This window comes from Amphiura filiformis, chromosome 7 (genome assembly GCF_039555335.1).
Source record: "Amphiura filiformis chromosome 7, Afil_fr2py, whole genome shotgun sequence".
Taxonomy (NCBI): Eukaryota; Metazoa; Echinodermata; class Ophiuroidea; order Amphilepidida; family Amphiuridae; genus Amphiura; species Amphiura filiformis.
The window spans coordinates 50435442-50460258 of record NC_092634.1 but is presented as its reverse complement, the minus strand read 5'-3'; the positions used below and the strand labels follow the sequence as shown (position 1 = coordinate 50460258).

Here is a 24817-nt window from a genome sequence, read left to right as displayed (position 1 = left end):
ATACTCTAATTGGATACTTCCTAACTGGATTTGGTAGGCTTAGGCCTACTCAGTTATCATTATTCAACATAATTATCGCCTGCATTATTAGGGCAGTAGGCCTATATTTTATTATGACAATTGTAGGGACAGGAATGTGATTAGATTTAAATACCCTTAGCACGGACACATGGTGTTAAAAATGACACCCTTATTTGCTATAATCAATGATTTTGAGACCCTTAACACGGGCCCGTGCGGGCCCGTGTTGCAGTAGAAAAAACCTCCCATATTCCGCGTTTTTGTTCACACACATGCTTACAACTTTTTATATGAGTGGCCCCCCTGGGTCCAGAGCGACACCCTCAATTTTTCTGGAATTTCTACTTTTTGCATGATTGTAATGCCCAATGATGTAATAAAATACCATGTGAAGTGCTTTAAAAATTAAAGTTAAATGCGGACCTCTACAGTTTTATTCCGAGTTCACTGATCAAATGATGGCTATATTAACACGTACATCTCGTGCATGTGTACATTTATCATTGAAACAATAACGTATAAACTGTGCATATCGGTATTCATCTTGCAAAAAAATATCTTGTACGTCCCACATGTAATACATGTACGATCAGAGAGTTAAATTTAAATACACATGCACATTGTAGGCGCTGGAATAATTTCAATTTTCTTTGTTACCTCATTTGTTTGGCTCGAAATTAAAAAGGGGACAATGTGATCAGTGAAAACAAACATTTAAATAGGAATCCATTTTTATGCAAATCACTTATTGCTAGAACATCATTTCAATAGAATGCCCCGGAAGACTGCATTTTGGATTTCAGTTCTTTAAGGTAAAATAAATAACATTTTTGGGCGGATCCATATATATGCATGTGACCTGTTTATACAGGACCTAAGGTATGTCTGGAATGACATGGCTTTTGTTTGATGTGCTCACCATGGGCCTCTGCAAAAGTGTTTCAGTGTACGGTACTACAAGTTAAGGCATGGTACAAAGTTATAAAATCTTCATCTTGAAGCATCTGGTTACTCCTTGAATATATTCATCAAGTCTGTAGTTTTATTTACATAGCATCAAGAACTTCCATCAAGACCACATGCAACCAAAACTTACATTTCTGGATGTTTCATCAACCATTGGTTGACTTAAACCCATGTTGGTGTAATTGAAGTGCAGTGAGATATTGATCCAAGGAAGTGATACTGATCCGAAGATGATCTGACGATACATGTATAAAGTCAACCAATCGTTTTCAGTAGATGAAACGTTCAGAAATGTTTTGACTGGTTTTCAGTGATGTGAGGAATTCTTGATTTTATGCATGCTTACAGCTAAACAGGTGGGTAATTAGCAAACATATCCCTTCAGTAGCGCAGGAAGGGTGAAACGAATGAACTGGAGACCACTGTTTTCTTGTAGCCTGATGATCATTCTGACTCCTCCACTACCACAGAAAATTTGATTTTTATTCAAATTTTTATTTTTTATTTCAGATATTCAAACATCAAGTGATCTGCAGTTGAGTCTGTTTAATATGGTACCAAGTGCAGCTATTATAATTCATTGTGAAAGAAATGCCACCGCCACACCTAGTACTTCAGACTGAGTGGAGAGCAGCCTGTAAACACCTGATTTGCTGTGGTTGATTTGAGGTGGGCACAATAACTTGGATTAATAGCTTTAATTGTATGCCTTTTCCTGATGAGTACGCATGTTATTAATCTGAACCATTTTGAATGTTGAAAAAACAAAGCAATGGAAGCCATACGTACTCCATTCTCTTGTAAATTTTGTACAATCAATCTTCATTCATTTGACAGATGGAAAATTCACGTTGACAGACATATGATAAAATATGTACAAGCTCATAAAAGCTTAGGGTGCATATATTGTCAAAGAAACTTGGCAAAAAATGGTGTAAGACATTTGAAAATCCACAACTTGACATTGACCCAGTTGGAAACTTGTGACTTTCCGAACCACATTGCTTCAAGTTCTGTAGTATATCTACTAAAACCGTACCAGTGTGAATATTTAAGACACATCAGAATCAGAACTCACGACACCAAAGAAAATTCTTATCAGTGTGAATTTTGTGAGAAGAGCTTTGTAAAAAGTGGCGATCTCAAAAGGCATATCATAAGTCACGACAAATGGAAACCATATCAATGTACGTATTGTCAGAAAGCTTTTACATTTAGGGCACGTCTTAAAGTACACTTAAGAAGTCACACCAAGGAGAAGCCATATCAGTGCAGGTATTGTGCGAAATGCTTTACCCGAAGCAGTGGCCTAAAAGTGCACATCAGAATACACACAAATGAAAAACCTTATCAGTGTCAGGTTTGTGGGAAAGATTTTGCACACAATTCTGGTCTTACAATGCACATCAGAACACACTCCAAAGAGAAACCCTACCAGTGTGAATTCTCCGAGAAAAGTTTTGCAGGTAAAAGTGACCTTAGTAGGCACATCAGAACTCACACCAAAGATAAACCTTATCACTGTGAGTTTTGTCAGAAGAGCTTTGCACAAAGTGCATCTCTCAAAAGGCATATTATAACTCATACCAAAGACACGCCAGATCGGTGCGTAGTATTGTGAGAAATTCTTTACCAAACAGTGACCTTACAAATCACATCAGAACACACACAAAAGAAAAACCTTATCAGTGTCAGATTTGTTGCAAACGTTTTATACAAAATTCTAATCTTGCAATACACATCAGGACTCACACCAAAGAGAAACCTTATCAATGTGAATTCTGCGAGAAACGTTTTACAGATAAAAGTGGCCATAGTAGGCACATCGGAACTCACACCAAAGAAAAACCTTATTGGTGTGAGTTTTGTCAGAAGAACTTCAAGCAAAGTGGAGATCTCAAAAAGCATATGATAAGTCACAGTACAGATAACCAATATCAATGCACGTATTGTCAGAAAACTTTTTCATATAGGGCTCATCTTAAAGTTCACCTGAGAAGTCACACCAAAGAGAAGCCATATCATTGCGAGTATTGTGAGAAATGCTTTACCCGAAGCAATGACCTGAAAGTGCACATCAGAACTCACACCAAAGAAAAACCTTATCAGTGTCAGGTTTGTGGGAAAGATTTTGCACACAATTCTGGTCTTACAATGCACATCAGAACACACTCCAAAGAGAAACCCTACCAGTGTGAATTTTGCGAGAAAAGTTTTGCAGGTAAAAGTGACCTTAGTAGGCACATCAGAACTCACACCAAAGAAAAACCTTATCAGTGCGAGGTTTGTCAGAAGAGCTTTGTACAAAGTGGAGATCTTACAAAGCACATCAGAACTCACACAAAGAGAAACCTTCTCGGTGTGAATATTGTCACAAGTGTTTTACAACTGATGGAGCACTTAAAGTTCACATCAGAACACACACCAAAGAGAAAACATCAATGTGAATTGTGCGAGAAAAGTTTTGCAGAAAAGTGTACCCAACAAGCACATCAGAACTCCTATCAAATAGAAACCATAAAAGCGTAAAATTTGTCAGATATTATGGCACAATAGAAAAGAGGAAGACATGGTCCACATTTTGCTTATAAAGGGTTAACAGCACATCTGGATCCACATTTTGCTTCATATAGTCCCATTAACTATAGAAACAAAAATGTACCTTTTCAGTGTGAGTATTGTGACTTGTGAGAAACGTTTTGAAAGCGTTTGATAAGATACTTGTCGCAACGAATTGATACACCTATGAATACGACTTTCACATACATTTTACACTTTAACTCAGAATACAATTTGCCGAGTTTACGGCTGATTCGCCGCGTCCACTCACATATATGGTACCATTTTATTGCAGTACTCATTGGCAGGTATGCACCTTTCAAGGTCTTGTCTTTTACTAGTTTATATGTGGAGTGTCTTTTATTAGCTCTGGTGATATTCATGAATGTAGTGATCCTTATTGTGAAAGCCATAATAAGTGATTTGCGCTCCAGAGCGACACCCTCAATTTTTCTGGAATTTCTACTTTTTGCATGATTGTAATGCCCAATGATGTAATAAAATACCATGTGAAGTGCTTTATTAAAATTAAAGTTAAATGCGGACCTCTACAGTTTTATTCCGAGTTCACTGATCAAATGATGGCTATATTAACACGTACATCTCGTGCATGTGTACATTTATCATTGAAACAATAACGTATAAACTGTGCATATCGGTATTCATCTTGCATAAAAATATCTTGTACGTCCCACATGTAATACATGTACGATCAGAGAGTTAAATTTAAATACACACATTGTAGGCGCTGGAATAATTTCAATTTTCTTTGTTACCTCATTTGTTTGGCTCGAAATTAAAAAGGGGACAATGTGATCAGTGAAAACAAACATTTAAATAGGAATCCATTTTTATGCAAATCACTTATTGCTAGAACATCATTTCAATAGAATGCCCGGGAAGACTGCATTTTGGTAAAAGGTAAAATAAATAACATTTTTGGGCGGATCCATATAATACATGCATGTGACCTGTTTATACAGGACCTAAGGTATGTCTGGAATGACATGGCTTTTGTTTGATGTGCTCACCATGGGCCTCTGCAAAAGTGTTTCAGTGTACGGTACTACAAGTTAAGGCATGGTACAAAGTTATAAAATCTTCATCTTGAAGCATCTGGTTACTCCTTGAATATATTCATCAAGTCTGTAGTTTTATTTACATAGCATCAAGAACTTCCATCAAGACCACATGCAACCAAAACTTACATTTATGGATGTTTCATCAACCATTGGTTGACTTAAACCCATGTTGGTGTAATTGAAGTGCAGTGAGATATTGATCCAAGGAAGTGATACTGATCTGAAGATGATCTGACGATACATGTATAAAGTCAACCAATCGTTTTCAGTAGATGAAACGTTCAGAAATGTTTTGACTGGTTTTCAGTGATGTGAGGAATTCTTGATTTTATGCATGCTTACAGCTAAACAGGTGGGTAATTAGCAAACATATCCCTTCAGTAGCGCAGGAAGGGTGAAACGAATGAACTGGAGACCACTGTTTTCTTGTAGCCTGATGATCATTCTGACTCCTCCACTACCACAGAAAATTTGATTTTTATTCAAATTTTTATTTTTATTTCAGATATTCAAACATCAAGTGATCTGCAGTTGAGTCTGTTTAATATGGTACCAAGTGCAGCTATTATAATTCATTGTGAAAGAAATGCCACCGCCACACCTAGTACTTCAGACTGAGTGGAGAGCAGCCTGTAAACACCTGATTTGCTGTGGTTGATTTGAGGTGGGCACAATAACTTGGATTAATACCTTTGTATGCCTTTTCCTGATGTGCATGTTATTAATCTGAACCATTTTGAATGTTGAAAAAACAAAGCAATGGAAGCCATACGTACTCCATTCTCTTGTAAATTTTGTACAATCAATCTTCATTCATTTGACAGATGGAAAATTCACGTTGACAGACATATGATAAAATATGTACAAGCTCATAAAAGCAAAGGGTGCATATATTGTCAAAGAAACTTGGCAAAAAATGGTGTAAGACATTTGAAAATCCACAACTTGACATTGACCCAATTGGAAACTTGTGACTTTCCGAACCACATTGCTTCAAGTTCTGTAGTATATCTACTAAAACCGTACCAGTGTCAGTATTTGAGACACATCAGAATCAGAACTCACGACACCAAAGAAAATTCTTATCAGTGTGAATTTTGTGAGAAGAGCTTTGTAAAAAGTGGCGATCTCAAAAGGCATATCATAAGTCACGACAAATGGAAACCATATCAATGCACGTATTGTCAGAAAGCTTTTACATTTAGGGCACGTCTTAAAGTACACTTAAGAAGTCACACCAAGGAGAAGCCATATCAGTGCAGGTATTGTGCGAAATGCTTTACCCGAAGCAGTGGCCTAAAAGTGCACATCAGAATACACACAAATGAAAAACCTTATCAGTGTCAGGTTTGTGGGAAAGATTTTGCACACAATTCTGGTCTTACAATGCACATCAGAACACACTCCAAAGAGAAACCCTACCAGTGTGAATTCTCCGAGAAAAGTTTTGCAGGTAAAAGTGACCTTAGTAGGCACATCAGAACTCACACCAAAGATAAACCTTATCACTGTGAGTTTTGTCAGAAGAGCTTTGCACAAAGTGCATCTCTCAAAAGGCATATTATAACTCACACCAAAGACACGCCGTATCGGTGCGAGTATTGTGAGAAATTCTTTACCCGAAACAGTGACCTTACAAATCACATCAGAACACACACAAAAGAAAAACCTTATCAGTGTCAGATTTGTTGCAAACGTTTTATACAAAATTCTAATCTTGCAATACACATCAGAACTCACACCAAAGAGAAACCTTATCAATGTGAATTCTATGAGAAACGTTTTACAGATAAAAGTGGCCATAGTAGGCACATCGGAACTCACACCAAAGAAAAACCTTATTGGTGTGAGTTTTGTCAGAAGAACTTCAAGCAAAGTGGAGATCTCAAAAAGCATATGATAAGTCACAGTACAGATAACCAATATCAATGCACGTATTGTCAGAAAACTTTTTCATATAGGGCTCATCTTAAAGTTCACCTGAGAAGTCACACCAAAGAGAAGCCATATCATTGCGAGTATTGTGAGAAATGCTTTACCCGAAGCAATGACCTGAAAGTGCACATCAGAACTCACACCAAAGAAAAACCTTATCAGTGTCAGGTTTGTGGGAAAGATTTTGCACACAATTCTGGTCTTACAATGCACATCAGAACACACTCCAAAGAGAAACCCTACCAGTGTGAATTTTATGAAAAGTTTTGCAGGTAAAAGTGACCTTAGTAGGCACATCAGAACTCACACCAAAGAAAAACCTTATCAGTGCGAGGTTTGTCAGAAGAGCTTTGTACAAAGTGGAGATCTTAAAAAGCACATCAGAACTCACACAAAAGAGAAACCTTCTCGGTGTGAATATTGTCACAAGTGTTTTACAACTGATGGAGCACTTAAAGTTCACATCAGAACACACACCAAAGAGAAAACATCAATGTGAATTGTGCAAGAAATGTTTTGCAGAAAAGTGTACTCAACAAGCACATCATGAGCTCATACCAAATAGAAACCATAAAAGCGTAAAATTTGTCAGATATTATGGCACAAAAGTTCTATAAATATGCACACAATAGAAAAGAGAAGGACATGGTCCACATTTTGCTTATTAAGGGTTAACAGCACATCTGGATCCACATTTTGCTTCATATATTAACTCTAGAAACAAAAATGTACCTTTTCAGTGTGAGTATTGTTAAGAAACGTTTTAAAGGTCCACCATTGTTGGCCTGGTCAACTGGCAGGTTTATGCAGGAACTAAATACCAACAATTACTAAATGTTTATACTAGGATTTGGGCAGGTTACCTTGTCCTTACATATATCACAATGTTCTTTTAGATAGTCATGACCTTGGCGAGTTTTATTATCATCATGGATTATGTTATGCCATAAAATGTTGAGCTTGTGTAACACTTTATGAATAAATCCAGATGTGCTGTTAACCCTTTATAAGCAAATTGCAATGCACTAAATTAAACCAATTTCATACACTCTTAGATTGCGAGAACCAATGGGAGCAAGCATTAGAAAAACCCAAACCATGCATTGATTGCATACATTATGTGCAGTGCTTTCGGAAATTTGGATGCATTTAATTTTCTTGCGGGTTAATGCATTTATATTTGCTTGTATTTTCGAACACTTTTAGTGACAATTTTGTTATAAAAATAGCAAAAATGGAATATTTTTCTTGTGTATGAAATAGGTTAATAAATGCGTATGACATGTGTATTACCTAAAACATTGTACAAAATAATGCACTTGCACTGAGATGTTGATGCCTCTGATGCACTCCCCCCTTCGGGGGCTTGTCCATTAGACGCGCATCAACATCTCAATACACATTATTTTGTACAATTTCACTCTCATCAAGTGATATGCATTTATTAACCTATAAATCAATGCTATTATTACTACACCCCAGGCCAATTTTGTGCCTATTTTGCATTTTTCTCAAAAATTAAAGCGCATTGGTGACAAGTAAGATATGTATATTATAGGGGCAAGGTGCACTGAAAATTTTATTTCAGCACAGACAACAGTTGTGGAGTTACAGTCAAAAATGAGGGAAAATCAATATTTGATCAATAAATCAATAACTAATTGTCTTGAGTAACTGAAATTTCAGTGTAGTAACTGGATTCCTTGCCCCTATAATATACATAACTTATTATTAGTGTTTTATTAGTTTTTGAGAAAAATGCAAAAATAGTCACAATTTTATCACAGGGTGTAGTACCACCTTAACATTGTACATTCAAATTGATTCAAATAAGTGTTTTCAAAAGTTTGGTTAAGTTTTTGAACCAAGTACCAGGGCCGAGCCTTACGCAGCAAACAATATTTTTAAAATGTTTTTGTGATATATTTTGGGTTTCGGCTTTGATGTAAACGATTTAGTAACAATAAATGTTACATGTAGGTTCAATAAAAGTCATGAAAATGTTTTAAACATTTTGTTTAAAAATATGCCGCAATAACATTTTGAAAATATGTAAATGTTATATAACATGTTAGAATATTTTGCAAAGTTTAAAAAGGATTTTGAATACTGTGAATACGTTTAATGGCATGACCACCTTTTCTAACCTTTTGAGAACGTTTGCGTTTGCTGGGAATACAGAATAGATAGAGAAATACAGAAAAAGAGAAATGTAAAGGCCTTATTTCAAAGTTTGTTTCAGCAAAATATGTTACGTATTCCATTCTTGAAATATTTCAATTTTAAAATTCACCATGTAAATAAATGCATGAGCTTTTTAGACACCGGTACCAAAATCGAGCAAATTACGGCGTGTCTTGTTACATTTTCGTTTGGTATAAAGTTATAGTAAGGGACCGTTCACAAACACTTGTAAGGGGGGGCCTGATGCAAAAAATTTCATCGCGAACATTTTTCAGGGCCCCCTTTATAGACCTCAAAAATTTCAGGGCCCCCCCCCTTTTTGACATGAAAATTATGGGTCAACCCCATAGAAAAGCATATAAACCCAATTTTTCCAGGACAATTTGTGGTCATTTTTTTCAGGGCCCCCCCCCCTTTAAAGGGTCAAAAAAATTCAGGGCCCCCCTTCAGTGTTTGTTAAACGGTCACTAAGTTTGTGTTTTACTACCTACCAAAAATAGCTTTAATTAAATTGATCATGTAATTTTGGTTTCCATTAGTGCTATCTATTGACGATCAAATCAAGCAATTAGGTTTGCAGAGTGTTGTGACATTGTTTTTGAAAAAGATATGTGAAGGCATGACGCATGTGCGCATAACGTGTGACATCAACTTAGCGAGTTGTTTTTTCACGCAATCACTTACAACATTTGATCTGTCATCTTCAGTAGATAGCAAAACCATGGTTGAATAATGTGAAGTACATGAGAAACAAGTTAATACTGAAAAACTTTTGTTCACAAACTGACTTTTTCCCAGAGTATTATTAATTAAAAGTTGTGTAAGACAGTGTTTTGTTTATTTCAATCAAAATATTTCTGCTCATGAAAAACGTGTTTGCATCAAGTTTTTCGGTAGGCCTATGATTATGTTCTACATCTTTTTACTATCTACTGAAGATAACTCAATTTATTAAATGCTTGTTGTCATTTTGTTTAGCTTATTTAGAACCGTGTTAGTGGTGCTATCTACTGAAGACAAAATAATGTACAATATGGTGGTAAAAATGAATATCCTAATAGCAAGAAGTATAAATAAACATGTTTAAAGCAAGTTTTCACAGCTTGTAGCTACAATTGGTGGTCTAAATTTGGTCTGGGATGTTGATCATTCTCAAATTTTCAAATCGAGTGGGCCACAAGCTTTACCTCCCCCACAGTGCTCCTATGACACTCTGCAACTTGCACAGAAATTCAATCAAAAAGTTTGAAATGCATCTAAGGGGCTGCGCAATAATAATAAGCCTGGGGGTAAAAATTCCGAACAGCCTGCCACTAACCACTCCCTCCCATGATCTTGGCCTGCCAAATATCACTCCCCTCTTGGCCTGTTAAAAAATCTTTGGCCCCCAGCCTGTGTTATGCACTTTCAGTTTCCCATGCGTTTGAATAGGAATTATTTTGGCTACTCGCCACAAGTTTGGGGAGCACATTTCTTCAATATTTTGACATGACATCAAATGTTCTGTTCTAAACTTCTATATTGTTTGGCAATTATGTCTTTTGACAATAGTATGTCCAAAGGTGTAATTTTGTGTTTTTGATCCAAAGATCGGATATTTTTGTTCCCGATTCCAATCATTGGAATCATTAGAATTATTCTGCACCCTTCGCAAGGGTGGAGAATTTGGCAGAACTTTGACGATAATTTTGCCTTTTTGGACACTAAAATGCATTAATCCTTAATTTTGTTTCAACCGAGTCTTAAATTAGCAAGCACATACGTGGGTACCAATTTTATATACATTATCATTGATTAAATTTTAAAGAAATTTTTGGAATATCTGACCTGTGTGAGCCTGTCCTTAGATACGGTTTATCGTAGGATTGCCATATTTTTGGTATCTCAATTTGCAAACCCTAAATGATCTAGATTAGAGTGGCAAGTTTTCGTGTCACGGAAAAACAGACAAATTCACAGAATTTAAGAAAAAAAACGGAAAACACAGAAATTCGCGGAAAACATGTTTTTTCCTTGAGAAAAATTAAAATTTAATGAGATGTGAGGTAAAATATTGAACATGAAGTCCATCTTCAAAGATATCAGGCTTAAAACAACTAAAAAGATAATGCAAGTAACTTTTTTTATCACGAATATGAACACGGAATTGAAATTACATGACGGGAAAATTTAGTATTTAAAACCACTCACGGAAAATCACGGAATTTGGTGTTTTAAATCACGAAAAACTTGCCACTCTAGTCTAGATATATAAGTGGTCTCTGCTAAGGGGCTGTGCAATAATTATTAGCACGGGGGAGGGTAAAATTGGGGGGCACAAAATTTTTGGCGAGCCGAAAGGGGGTGGGGGGTAAACGATTTTTGGCACAAATTCATGGGGCACCTTTTTAATAAAACGCTCTAAAAAGGCTTCGGAAAAACAGTACAGAAATGTTTAAATTGCAAATTTTCCTGCTCGCTGCGCTTGCAACATACATAGAGACTATTAAGGTTTGCAAATTGGGATCCCAAAAATTTGGCATGTTCAAGGGGGGGGGGCAAAGATTTTTTGGCGGGCCAAGAGGGGGAGGCAAGCGATTTTTGGCAGGCAGAGAGGGGGCAAGCGATTTTTGGCGAGCCGTTTCGAAATTTTACCCCCCCCCTCGGGCTCATAATTATAGCACAGCCCCTAAGCCTTAGAGACACCCCACTAATGTGTGCTCTGCTTCCCCTCCCCACCTTCTCTGCAGTTGCCAAAATTACTTGCCCTCCCCCCCTTTTGGCTGGCCCACAGAATTAGAGAACCAGGACTCAAATGCCATCTTCATACAGGCATCGGAGCAAAAATTGGGGGTCGCAGTTCGATTTCCCTCAAAATGCGCTCAAGGCATTCGTTGTCATGCAAGCGCAATATGGATGATGGGTGCATTTGAAAAACAAACTTGATGTAACCTGCATACGAGTACCAAGACACTTATGACGGACACAGAATTGTTTTTGTTACTCTCTGCGCACCGTTGGTAACTTCGGACCCGAATGCCCCCAATTTTCTCCCCATAGCTCACAGCACGATTGTACGTATGACGTATCGAACGCCTTTGCAATCTTTTCAAAATCACTCTCCTGTGACGGTATTTTGAATAGAATGCAAGGGCGTTTGACTTTGATACCAACGTTTGGAAATCGCAATCTCTTATTATGCGCTATGGCCGCAATGGCTTGCCATACACATCAGGTAAGGTGCAGTGAGCCCTATAATTATAATAATTGGAAGATGGGCTGTGTTTAGCATAAAAATTTTGGCCTTGGAAAATAACCCTTTTCTATTGTATTTCTTCTGCTTCGTCGTCAATCGTCGACACTTAAATTACAAGCTATCGTGGCTGATTTGAATCGAGGACAATTCATTTATGAGTGGTAATGTCAGGTACGTTTTTTAAGAGGCCGGTCGAGACCCGGGCCGGGTCGAGTACAGATCCGTAGTAGTACAACATTGAACATGTAGTACCATGACTGAGTACACTAGCATGTACATGTAGGTAACCAGGGCCAGGCAAACCTTAGTTAACACATTTGCTAGTCAGCCAAATTCGCCGACAATGTCAATGCATATTTACATAGAAATTTAAAACAACTGGCCGAAGAAGGAAACGTGCATAAAGATGTGTTCTAAACTTCACTTGACCCAAATATATGATTTTTTATGGTGATAAGTCACTCGCACATGGAATTTTAGAGGGATTTGGATAGCAGTTCCATTAAAAAAAGCTGCTATCATAAATACATAATGAGACTAAGATCTAGAAACACCCCCGAGATGCCGTTTTGGGGAATTTTGCTAGCTGAAACTTTTTGATGAAAGTCAATCTTTGACAAGATGTAACTTTGCTACGGAAAGTGCTATGAAAAAATGGTTTTCAGTTTTGGCTTTGTTTACTCAAGGGCTTTGATTTGATGGCAAATTTGAATTCACCTAGCATACCTATAGCATGACTAGTACTACTACTAGTAGGCATGTCCACTAAAAATTGAAGTACTTTTAAATTGATTCAGACCTACCTTATTGGCTGGGAATTGATGAAAGAAACATTTTGGCGTTTAAATAATCTTAATCGGACGTTTCATTCCAGAGATATGGCCTTTCGAGTGTCACGGTTTTATATAGGGCTGCTAGAACATGTTAAAAAGTTAAAGTCCAAAAAGGAATACTAACAGAAAGTGCAACTTTAAGGTACCTTTTCTTAATGTATTTATTAAAGGCCCATTCAGTGATTTGCTCATCCGGACGATCATAAAAATCATCAAAATTCAGATTTTGGTACCTTTGTAATTGGCATAGATGTGCTAACATAGCCTGCTAGTGGTTCGGTCGAAAGCCGTGTATTTTAGACAAAATAAAGCATTTGCATGATTCTGGACTTTTGATACTGACAGTACAAAAGTCCGACTCGAGATCGAAAGAAGCTCACTCTCCACGCACCAACACGCGTATGCGTATTGTTTCTACTACTTATTACATCAGTAGCTACTATTTTAAACAAAATACACAATTTTAACTGTTTTTCATATTTGAATTGACCGTTAGTTTGCCTCGGTGACCTTTAATTGCTTATTTTGTTTTCTACTACAAAAATTAAGCGTCTGTTTTAAATCAATTTAGACTCTACTTCCCCGTGTTAGAAACACTGGACTAGGAAGTTTTTCCAGTCGATTGGTGGCGCACTGTACTAAAAATCTCGATTTTCTCGAGTCGATCTGAGTTGAAGTAGAAAACCTTTCTAAAACTTCTGTTTTTTGACTAATTTGTCGATGTATTCAGGGAAAAGTGGTTTAATGAAATTCTGTAGACTTATTCTTTATTTCTAAGCAACTCTGACAAATTTCCATTTTTTTAAATGTTCCTGTGAAATCACTGAAAGGGCCTTTAACTAGCTTATCTGGAACATTATATTTGCTAAGTTATAACAACATGAAAATAAGATCATCCTGAAAATTTAATTGATTTTGTTGTCATACAACCAAAAATATAAGACCTCAAAACCCATGGTTTGTTTGGTGAAACCTCAAGCATGATCATAGATGGCCGCCATGGAAAATATCTCCATAGAGGAGATGAAGAATAAGTGCATTATTTCAAATGAAAAGCGGTAGTCTTAAACATTGTTCAATCTTTTATGGTCAGCACATTTTATCTTCAAAAATTATTATATTTCATCATGGCATAAGTTTGGTAACATTAATCACTACCAATTTTGAGAAATTTGCTCCAACTTAAAGGTTATCTTTACTACATTGAGAAATACACTGTGTGTGCATGGAAGCCATGATGGATAGCATATGAAATGGACATGGTAGTGAGAAGTGCACGGGAAGTGCATGATTTGAGATGGGCCGCGGTAGGCTTAAACATTCTTAAATTTCTTAACATCCTACACATTTTGTCTTCAAAAATAGTTAAATTTTATGAGTATGTAAGTTTGCTTGTCTGATTACCCTAAGACAGAGAAATTGAAAAACACTCGGACGCAAAATTTGCATGCATGTTGGCAATCAGACACGACAACCATTTATTGACTTTTGTTTAAGACCCGCACCAGTACCTACAACAAATAAACAAACAAACAAACAAATTCGCAGCCGTACTATAGCCAAATATATAATAGGAGATTCTCTAATCGAGCGAATTACCCAACCCAAGACTCTAGCGAAACAACGACCAAAGGCGCAGAAAATCTCGTTTTAGCAAAATCAAATGTGATCCAAACTTGCACTCTGGTGACCGCCCACCGAGGCAAATTCTGAGCGTTGACCCCGAACCCGTGGATCATTAAATCAAATATCATGGCTAAACCAAATGTGATCCAAACTTGCACTCGGGTGGCCGCCACCCGAGGCTAAATTCTGAGCGTTTGACCCCGAACCCGTGGAACATTCATCAAATATCATGGCTGGAAACTCAACAATAAATTACGGTACTGGTGCATACAGATCCCACGCTCCCAAGTGGAATTCCTGAGACTCTTCAACAGGTGGTCTACCTGAAGTTACAAAGGATCAAGTCTTAATGTTAGCATTCTATGACATATACATATATCATAATAAATAAATACAGAAAAGATAATTCAAAACCCAGCATTATTTTCTTTTGCTTACTGTGTGAAGTCTTTGACCTTATAAAAGACTACTTTACTGTTTTTGATGACACCTGTGCCTGTATGTAACAATACGATTGTCAATTCCTGTACATATATATAGTTTTGACGACTTACTTTCCCTCTTGAACTATCATTCTAAAAAAAGGTTGATACAGAACAATTATATAAATTTTATGTGGCAACATATTGAACACCTAATCTAATTAAACAGTGTACATTGTATCTTTGAAGATCTGAGAAAGGGAAATTAATTGCAAGTCACATGTAATTTTAATGATCGGCGCCAACTCTTTATTCCTCCCTCCTTATCTACAGGGACCATAATTCTTGATTTTTCTTTTAAACTTACAGACAGTTAAATGCTTTAATTAGCTATTATTTAACACACTACCATGTAGTAGATAAAATATATCTGTATTTATACAGGTCATTATCTCATTACTGTCACACATAATTATATTTTACTTCCTTCTCACATGTCCACACAGGCGCGGTGGGTGGGAAGATTTTTTGTTGTTGTCGTGTCCAATACAAAACCAACAGTGAATAAATCACTACCTAATCACGCTCGAAACCCGCTGGCGGCAAATCCCATTGGTTCCCGGTCGAGCCAAACAATAGAAATTTATCTGCATGACAATGATTGACATCTGACCCGGTAAACAATAACATGGATTGGCCCATTTCTTAGCAAGGGTAAATTGAGTTTAACTTGTTGCACTGTGTTAAACTTTATTCACTCCAAATTCGGAGATAATTGCGTTTGAACACCTGATGCACGGAATGGTGTCACTTCAACCTGTTGTAGTTCTCATCTCATTAAATTTTTCAATAAAAAAGTTGATCTCTTCATGAAGGAAGGTCCTCTCTATTTACTGACCAAACAGGAAAAAGTTTGGTTAATGTTTTCTGGTGGAATCAGGAATTTCTTGAAACACCCTGATATAGGCATACATTTGGATCAAAACAAGTCATGTACGCCATTTAACAGGCCTGGGATTTCTTGTATCGATCAGTTTCTCCATAGACAATACGTGTGTGAGTCCACGCACACAGTGAATGAAAAATCGTTCTAGTGGAAATTGTATCGACAGTGGGCATCCCTACTACTAGTCCGAATAATCAGACCCAGAATAAAATATTAATTTCTGACATGATCCTGTTCTGGGTCTGAACTGTTTTCATTCGAAATCTTGATGGCAAAGTGGACAAAAGAAGCACATGGTCCTACTTCACAGTTTTTAAATCCCCTATTCATGTTGCGTGAATCACTCTATTGTGGACCATCCTTTTGATACTTGAGTATTTGGACAAGCGGAACAGTTTTGACAGACCCTTTGTCTACCTCTCTGTTTGTTGTAAACAAACGAGGAGGTCGAACCTCGCCAAATACGAAAGTCAGCGTAATAGTACGGCACTAACACTACAGGAACGTAATGCATAATTTCCGTAATTACAATACCGTTCAGTTTTGACGTTCGCTTTTCGTATCTCTTTCCTTGTTGGAAAGGTATAATGTTGAGGAGATAGGAACATGTACCAAACATGTACCAAACATCCGGGACCTACTCGTTAACTGCACAAGTTATGTGTGCAGTTCTAGAGTTCTTTAGAAATGACCGGTGATTGTGTGTTCTCAAGTGGGTTTTATCATGTTAATTAGTGACCTGACACACATAAATTTGTATTGGTTCGATCAAGCATTGAAATGCTTTAATTTTTTCAATGTAAGTGCCTCTGGCCCTAGTGGAAGTATTAAAAACGGATACTATGGCCAGAGTTCTAGGGCTAGTTCAGTTTTGTTTGTCATCGTGACATTGTTTGATGAACATTGATGTCAACTCATAACGTCAAATGCTTCTTCATCTTCCAAATCAATTTATTGTCAACTTAATTGATGAAGGCTGAAGGCTCAGACACGGTTAGGTGCCGTTCAAATGATTTTAGCCTAGGGTTCAAACTGACTCCGAGCTCCCTATTCCAGAAAAACTTCTTTTTTTTTAAATAATAAACATGATAAAAATATTATCCTGTTTTGCCAAGTGAAATATGGCTCAATCCTAATCTTTTAGTTATAGTCCTAACTGGCAGTAACAGTGAAATTCTAATATTTTTGCATATTTAGGGAAAATATGGTCCAAAAACGTGCAATTTTGCATGTTTTCTTTAAAACTACAATTGTAGTCACAAAATTGTAAGACTTGGCACATAAGTCTAAGGCTAAGCATTCAAAACCTTGAGTATAGGGTAAGAGTCCACTCATATAATTTCAATATTATATGTTATTTTTGCTAATTGGTTATGAAAAAGATAACTTAAAATTAGTCTTTTTGTTCAAGTCTTTGGGCTTGATTGTCACAGAATATGAAATAGGTCAAAAATGCCCTAAAAATGCATGTTTTTGGCCCTTATTTCCAAAAAATTTAGCTGTGTTTCATTTGGCAAAACAGGATAATTAGTTCTGTATTTTTGTGGAATGGGGAGCAGTTACTAGGACTACAGTACGGGGAATTAAATTGTTATTACACAGTACAGTACAGTACAGAATAGGACAGCTACCTACATTTAATGTGGACTATTGAAATTTAAATGACTCCTGGTTCACTAGATAATCTTAGGACCAGGAGCTGCTTTTTCCCAAATGTGTGGCTCCTGGTCCAGATCTGCTTATTTTGAGGCTTGCTAATAATATTGTTACTAGACTGCCCATTCACTTATCACAGTAACATTCATTTATATTTCAGATATTCTGATATCCAGTGATCTGCTCTTCAATATTGTTGTTATACCAACCATCCGGACCAACCACCAGATGTAGATACAGCTAGAGGTCAGAGTGAAGGAATTTCTGTCGTCTGCAACATCACTGCATGAAGAACCAGTTGCTTCAAACCGATTTTCCCATTAACTTGAGGTGGGCAATCATAGTAACCTTCCAAGTCTTTAAAACCTTGAATACAACATCTTGTGATTATATGCTTTAAACTCAACCATTTTGAACATTCAGAAGAGAACAACGGAAACCAGACATGTATTTATGACACTTTTCAAGTGTATATTTTGCACAATTAGCTTTATTTCATTTGACAGATGGAAAACTCATGTTAACAGGCATATGATTAAATATGCACAGGCTCGTAAGGGAAAGAGGTGTGTGTATTGTCAAAGAATGTTCTCAAAACGTGCCCTCAAAAGACATTTAAAAATAAAAAGCTACAAGGGGGTGTTTTACAAATGTAAATACAGTTTGAAAGCCTTCAGAAATATCAAAGTGTATAAAATTCACGCTAAAGAGAAAATGTATCAATGCATGTTTTGTCAGAAAAGCTTTGTACAAAACAGTTTCCTCACAAAACACATCAAAACCCACACAAAACCTTTTCAGTGTTATGTATGCCACAAACACTTCGGCAGTAATGGTAGTCTCAAAAGGCACATTATAACTCACACCAAAGAGAAACCGTATCAGTGTAATCATTGTCAGAAATGGTTTGGACGAAAAAGCGACCTTACTATACACATCAGAACGCACACAAAAGAGAAACCATATCAGTGTGTGTATTGTCCGAAATGTTTTACCCATAGTAGTCCGCTTAAACTTCACATCAGAACACACACCAAAGAGAAACCGTATAAGTGTGATTACTGTCAGAAATGTTTTTCCCGGAGCTATACTCTCAAAATGCACATCATGACTCACACTAAAGAGAAACCTTACCAGTGTGAATATTGTCATAAATATTATGCATCTAAAGCCGCCGTTCAATCACACTTGAAAATTCACACCAAAGCGAAACCTTATAAATGTGAATATTGTGGGAAAAGTTATGAAGATATTAGTAATCTTAATGTACACATTAGAATTCACACCAAAGAGAAAATTCATCAGTGTGAATATTGCGGAAAATGTTTTAGGAATAGAGCTTCCATTAAAGGACACATCCGAGGAACTCACACCAATGAGAAACCGTTTCAATGTGATTATTGTCACAAATGTTTCGCACACAAGGGTGACCTAAACAAACACATCAGAACACACACCAAAGAGAAACCATATCAATGCGAATATTGTGGAAAGTGTTTTCCAAGTAATTGGAATCGTAAAAGTCACCACATTAGAATCCATGGTAAAAAGGACACGCCATCAGTGTGATTCAGAAACGCTTCACACAAAGCATTGACCTCAAAGACATGTAAAGACACATCAAACAGAAAATGGCAGTATGATTAGTGTCAGCATATGTGACCCGTTACAGCGAAAGGTACCTTATGTCGGCTGCTACAAGTGTCTCTTTTTCCCCAATGTTGGCAGAAAATATCAAACAATAATGACAATCTGAAGTGGCGGTCATTTCAAATCATCTACAAGTCAACAAGGTTCAGGAATGTCCTCTCATTGTTAGTAGGTGGCTACATACCTATACAAATACAATACAATGCTTTTGTAACCCACCACTCACGCCACTTGAACAGGGATTAGCCATATCAAATAAAGACTAGAGCTGTATAACAAACAGTTCTATAGACAGGTACAAGCTTATTATCCTCTACAACAATAGGATTAATGATTGGTTTAGAATGCATTTGTTACTAGCAAAATAAGGCATATGTAGCTCCCGACTTAAGGTACCTTTTGCTGTAACGGGTCACATATGCTTTGCTTGAAATGATGGTCTGATAGAATGCATCAACTTGAACTTGCACCAAACAGAAATGGAAACCCTATGATTATTCATTGATTGAGCTATGAGTTAAAATATTTGACAAGACATAGTCAAGTCCAATATTTAAGTAACAATTTATGCTGGAGTGAACCAGCTATTTTTGTCTTTGACAACATTTTCAATATTTGTTTTTATGTCAGCTTCAATTTAAGCCGACTGAAATGACCAAATGGTGGGATGGTCACTTCAATTTGGTCTACTTATGTCTTCTAAACTGGCCTCAAAAAGAAACTTACAAATTTTCACAAGGTCATATCTTAAAATCCTCTGCATAAAAATGAACAAAAATTGCACACAGGATTACTTCAATACTCTACTCTAAAGACATGTCAGTAACCAAGCAGCCTAGTGTCCAACTGACACAACAGTAAAATGCACTGACACGGAACAGCTTCCGGGACCACATTCACAGGCGAATAATTGGAACCCAACAAAAGAAATCTGTTGGGATGTGAATTTTGGTCCAGAAAGGTGTTCCATGTCAGTGCATTTTGCTGTTGTGTCAGTTGGACAACTGCTTGGTTATTCATTTTTGTTCATTTTTATGGAGAGGATTTTAAGATATGACCTTGTGAAAAATTATATAAGTTTCTTTTTGAGGCCAGTTTATATATGTATATATTATACATACAGATTTTTTTTCCATTTCCGTGACACAGGTCCTGATTTAATTTTTACGTCACCTACAATAAATGGAAAATTAAAAACAAAATATTTTCATATTAAAGCTAGATAAAAGGTTACAATCATGGAGAATATGAAAGGGCTACTGTTTACTATATGCATAAGCTGAGATATGAGGGTGGAGTTTGAACATTTTGAATGGCCTGTGTATAATTCTTGATATAATATTGCATGAAAAGGACAAAACTATATGTAGCTAAATGATAGTAATAGATAAGATGAAGAATGTCAATGATTTAATAAAACATGTTAGTGTGCATGCAATGTGACTTGTAACTGGAGATTGCAGGGAAGAGGGTGAAATTATCTTTAAAAATATAGAAACCGGTGACACTGACTGACTGAGCAAATGAGAGAGGGGGGGGGTCAGATGTCATAAGTGTCACATTGATGTGGACCAGTGTAACATCAAATTAATTTTAGTTTGGGCCTTTGAAAATTGACATGGATTTCAAGATTCAAAGGTCCTTTTTTAGTCTTCTGTGAAGGAAGACCATTCTATCCGCAATTGCCAACATTCAGTGATTGTATCATATCATCAAATAATGAACAAAAATAAGATGTAAGTTTCTGTTTAAAAAATGTAATTTTCATCATGAATGCTCAAAGCAGCCCAACCTTAACATTGTTTATGGGTACCACTATGTTTCATTTTGAATTTTGAAATTTTGTTTCTAAATGGTCAGCAGCGGTGTAGGCCTATCTGGTCTATAGTAAAATATAATTATTATGATGAGAGACATGAGCAAGGGTTGCTTGACCACTTCAAACACCGGCAGCTGGCACGCACCCTCCTATAAAAATCTGCACAGAAAAAAAGAGAGGAAAAGACAGCTAGGTTACTAGATATTGTTGGTTTGGTTCAGCCGATCCGGTGTGCCACAAAAATCAAGTAAAAAGGTATTGGGTAAATGTAGCCCCAGGTTGGGTGAGATCATGTCAAAATGGGATGGATTGGGCTGGGTTGATGGGGGAACACCAATATTGGGGAATGGGGTCGATAGTACAATCAAAAACTTGTTGGAAATGGTTTGTTGAAAATTTCCAAATTTTATATGGGAAAGGTATCTTTTTTTAATTTTTATATTGAAATTACAAACAATATTAATTAATCAGGGATCACTGGTCTATACCATAGTATTTTCCACCCTTCCTGTATACAATGTACACATAATTTCATTGTATTGCATAGCTCATTTATGTAACTAAAGTTACTAACTGTTTCTAAATTTCAGAGGTGTTGTGGTACAGTGAGTTAGCATTGGAAACATACTGCAAACATCTAATCAGGGATCTAATAAATACAGAGCCTGGTACATGTATAATATAGGATGGTCTTGCATGATGATCTGCTTCAGAGGAACCAAGTAAATCTCTCTATGTCTCTCCCTCGGGGTGTTTAAGGTATCTGTGCTTTATCATAATCACACCAAATTCTATGTACATTGACTTTGAAGGTATTTCAAACAGTAGTTGCTGATTTGCATTTAAAAACTGACTATGAGAGTGTTGAATGTGTACACTTGTACATTTTGTACAATCGACCTTCATTCATTTGACAGATGGAAAACTCATGTTGACAGACATATGATGAAATATGTCAGGGCTCATAAAAACAGAAACTGTGTGTATTGTCAGACAAACTTGATGGACACTGGTCAACTCAAAAGGCATGTTCAAATTCACAAAAAGGTATCTTATGTAAGATACGCTCCCCGCAAAACCAACGTCAGAGGCACCTACCGTGCCAAAACGAAATTCTATCCTTGTGAGTATTGTCAGAAGCGCTACACATCTATTAGGTATCTGCAAAACCACATCAAATGGCATAATGAAAAGAAAGTGTATCCGTGTGAGCATTGTCAGAAAGTTTTCCAACAACATAGTAGGCTCAAAAAACACCTTTTAGTACACAGCGAAAAGAAACCCTTTCAGTGTGAGTTTTGTCAGAAGGGCTTTTCATACGCTACTAATCTTACAAGTCATGTCAGAACTCACACTGGTGAGAAACCTTATCAGTGTAAACATTGTCAAAAATGGTTCACAACTACTAATGGACGTAGAGTTCACATGCGAACTCACACCAGAGAGAAACCTTACCAGTGTGAGTATTGTCAGAAATGTTTCTCTGGATCTGATCATTTGAAACGGCATATCAGAGTCCATACCAAAGAGAAACCGTATCAGTGTGAGTACTGTAAAAAATGCTTCTCATACTCGGCTAGCCTTAGAACCCACATCAGAATTCACACCAAAGAGAAACCTCATCAGTGTGAGCATTGTCAGGCATGGTTTTCTGATCGTAGTTCTTATAAAAGCCACCTTAGAACTCATCAAGAGAAACCGTATCAGTGTGATTACTGTCAAAAACGCTTTTCTCGACCCTACACTCTGTCAAAGCATATTGAAAATCACACAAAAGAGAAACCCCATCAGTGTGAGTTTTGTCAGAAATGTTTCGCATCAGCCTCTCATTTCAAGATACATGTCATAACGCACACCAATGCAAAACCTTTCCAGTGCCAGTATTGTCATGAAGGTTTCAAATCGGATTACCTTCGTAAGAAACACATTCAGACTCACTTAGATCAAAGTATTCTAGCCCCAATTTTAGCCAAAATACTTTCCACCAAAAAACCTTAAAGGAGTATTTCATGATACAGGCATCCTCTTTTTATGACTTTTTAGTAGATATCCACAAAAAAAGCTTATTCCTAAAATTTCAGTTGATTCTGATTTTGCGTTATGCATGATTATGTGTATTACACTGCTCCATAGACCATGTGTTGTTATTTCGTTTCAATTTTCAAATTTCACGATATCTTTGCTAAACGAATTAATCTGTACATAAACATTATGTAGCCAGAGGTTTCCAGTGATATAAAAATCTCTTTTTTTTTGAGAAAGGGGGGGGGGGTGATGCTGTGGATCATGAAATGCCCATTTAAGGTACTGCATCCATAATGTAATAAATGTTATCTTCATCAATCATTCAACAGAAATTGCTAAAACATGTACATGGGATTTCAAGTCATGCTTATGTTGTATATAATATTTTATCAAAATGTACATCAAAAAATCATCAAAAAAATCACTGATATATGGTGGTTTGCAACAAAAGCAGTTTTTAGCGAGATGCTTGGGTAGGATGAGCATCCCACCATAAACTGCTTTTGTTGAAAAACACCTTATATCAGTGATTATTTTGATGATTTTTTGATGTGTTCTCAAAATTGGGCAAGTGGATGTAAGGGGTTTTGAAACAAAGCTCTTCATATGTTATTGCATATTATTCGCGAATTAAAATTACCACCTATACAGTATTATAAAATGGAAAGACCATTAATTTAAAAAAATAAACGCATGCAATTTTCTTTTCTTTTTTTGGTACTAAAATTTGCACATAATATGTATAAATGCTTGTTTAAAAGTAAGAATGTATGCAAAAACATGAAAAAGAGGCTATTATAAAAATTATTTTTATTGGATATTGTATGTATGTTCTTTCCTTGGTCTTTTCAATTGTAAAATATCCATTAGAACCAGGTGATATTATATCAGATGTTCATCAGGGTATCTTTAATATAAGTGTGCTATTGTAAAAATGAAAGGCCGTGGCCCAAAATGAAGGCCATAGCAGTATATCTCCTTGACCCTGTATTTGGCAACTGAATTATAGTATTATATTGTATTTTTAATGTATTGTATAGTGTTTTTAAAATGTGTTTATAATTATGCACTGTGTAATTTTAGTTCTTTTATTTGGTGTGTGTATAAGGGACCCCATCTAGTGGGCCTGCGTGCCTGTTCGGGGCTGCCCTTTTGCTCCACACACCGCATTTTGTAATGTGTACGCTCGCTTCGTTCGATGAAGGAAAGTGATCATGTGACAAGTGACCTTCGCCGGCTTTAATAATAGCCGGACGTTAATAGCTTCGTTCATTTTCATGAAATGTGTACAATCGATCTTCATTCAGCGTAATGTGTACGCATGCTTAATTAGTTAAGATTAACTTATCTTCGTTGAATGAAGAAATTTTCTAATGTGAACAGGGTCTTAGGCTATTTAATAAAAAGGCTAACATAATCTAATGCCCTGTGACCCATGGGTTCCACCATACCAAGATTACCTTGTGATCAGTAGATGTGCTACAATGCTAACAGGTAGGAACTTTTCAGGCAAATATCATCAAAATTACTAAAAATGTATAAGGCTAATTTATTAGGTGCTGTGCAATAATTATGAGCCCCCGGGAGGGTAAAATTGCCAAATGGCTCGCTAAATATGGCTGCCCCCCCCCTCTCAGCCAGCCAAAAATCACTACCCCCACCATCAGCCAGCCAAAAATCACTACCCCCCTCAGCCAGCCAAAAATCACCCGCCGTCAGCCTGCCAAAAATTCTTTGCGCATGCTTAGAGGGCTAAACATTTTTTGGCACTGAGGCTGTTTTAAAATTTGCCCAACCCTTGAGGACAGATGGTTATTGCACAGCTCCTGATTGTGTTATTTTTAATTACTAGTTGAGT

General features: G+C 36.7%; 3 protein-coding genes across 3 annotated transcripts in view; all 3 read left to right on the top strand.

The window, feature by feature from the left end:
- LOC140157293 (uncharacterized) overlaps positions 1-3665 on the top strand; it is a 44575-nt gene extending 40910 nt beyond the window's left edge. Inside the window, exons 6-7 of the mRNA XM_072180436.1 lie at positions 1498-2560; positions 2644-3665. Of these exons, the coding sequence (XP_072036537.1) occupies positions 1760-2560; positions 2644-3516 (1674 nt within the window). The 5' untranslated portion in view covers positions 1498-1759 and the 3' untranslated portion in view covers positions 3517-3665. The remainder of the gene's footprint in view (positions 1-1497; positions 2561-2643) is intronic.
- Positions 3666-4866: 1201 nt separating this feature from the next.
- Positions 4867-6960, top strand: LOC140157289 (uncharacterized). The gene has a single exon (XM_072180431.1). The coding sequence runs from the start codon at positions 5388-5390 to the stop codon at positions 6837-6839; it is 1452 nt and encodes a 483-aa protein (XP_072036532.1). The 5' UTR covers positions 4867-5387; the 3' UTR covers positions 6840-6960.
- Positions 6961-11991: 5031 nt separating this feature from the next.
- LOC140157290 (uncharacterized) lies at positions 11992-23635 on the top strand. The gene is made up of 3 exons (XM_072180433.1): positions 11992-12153; positions 17626-17795; positions 21525-23635. Exon 3 carries the CDS (start codon positions 21790-21792, stop codon positions 22930-22932), a length of 1143 nt encoding a protein of 380 aa, XP_072036534.1. The 5' UTR covers positions 11992-12153; positions 17626-17795; positions 21525-21789; the 3' UTR covers positions 22933-23635.
- Positions 23636-24817: the final 1182 nt, after the last annotated feature.

Bases quoted from the DNA above. Each gene is read 5' to 3' on its own strand.
- LOC140157289 (XM_072180431.1), top strand. From the start codon at position 5,388: ATGGAAGCCATACGTACTCCATTCTCTTGTAAATTTTGTACAATCAAT.
- LOC140157290 (XM_072180433.1), top strand. From the start codon at position 21,790: ATGAGAGTGTTGAATGTGTACACTTGTACATTTTGTACAATCGACCTT.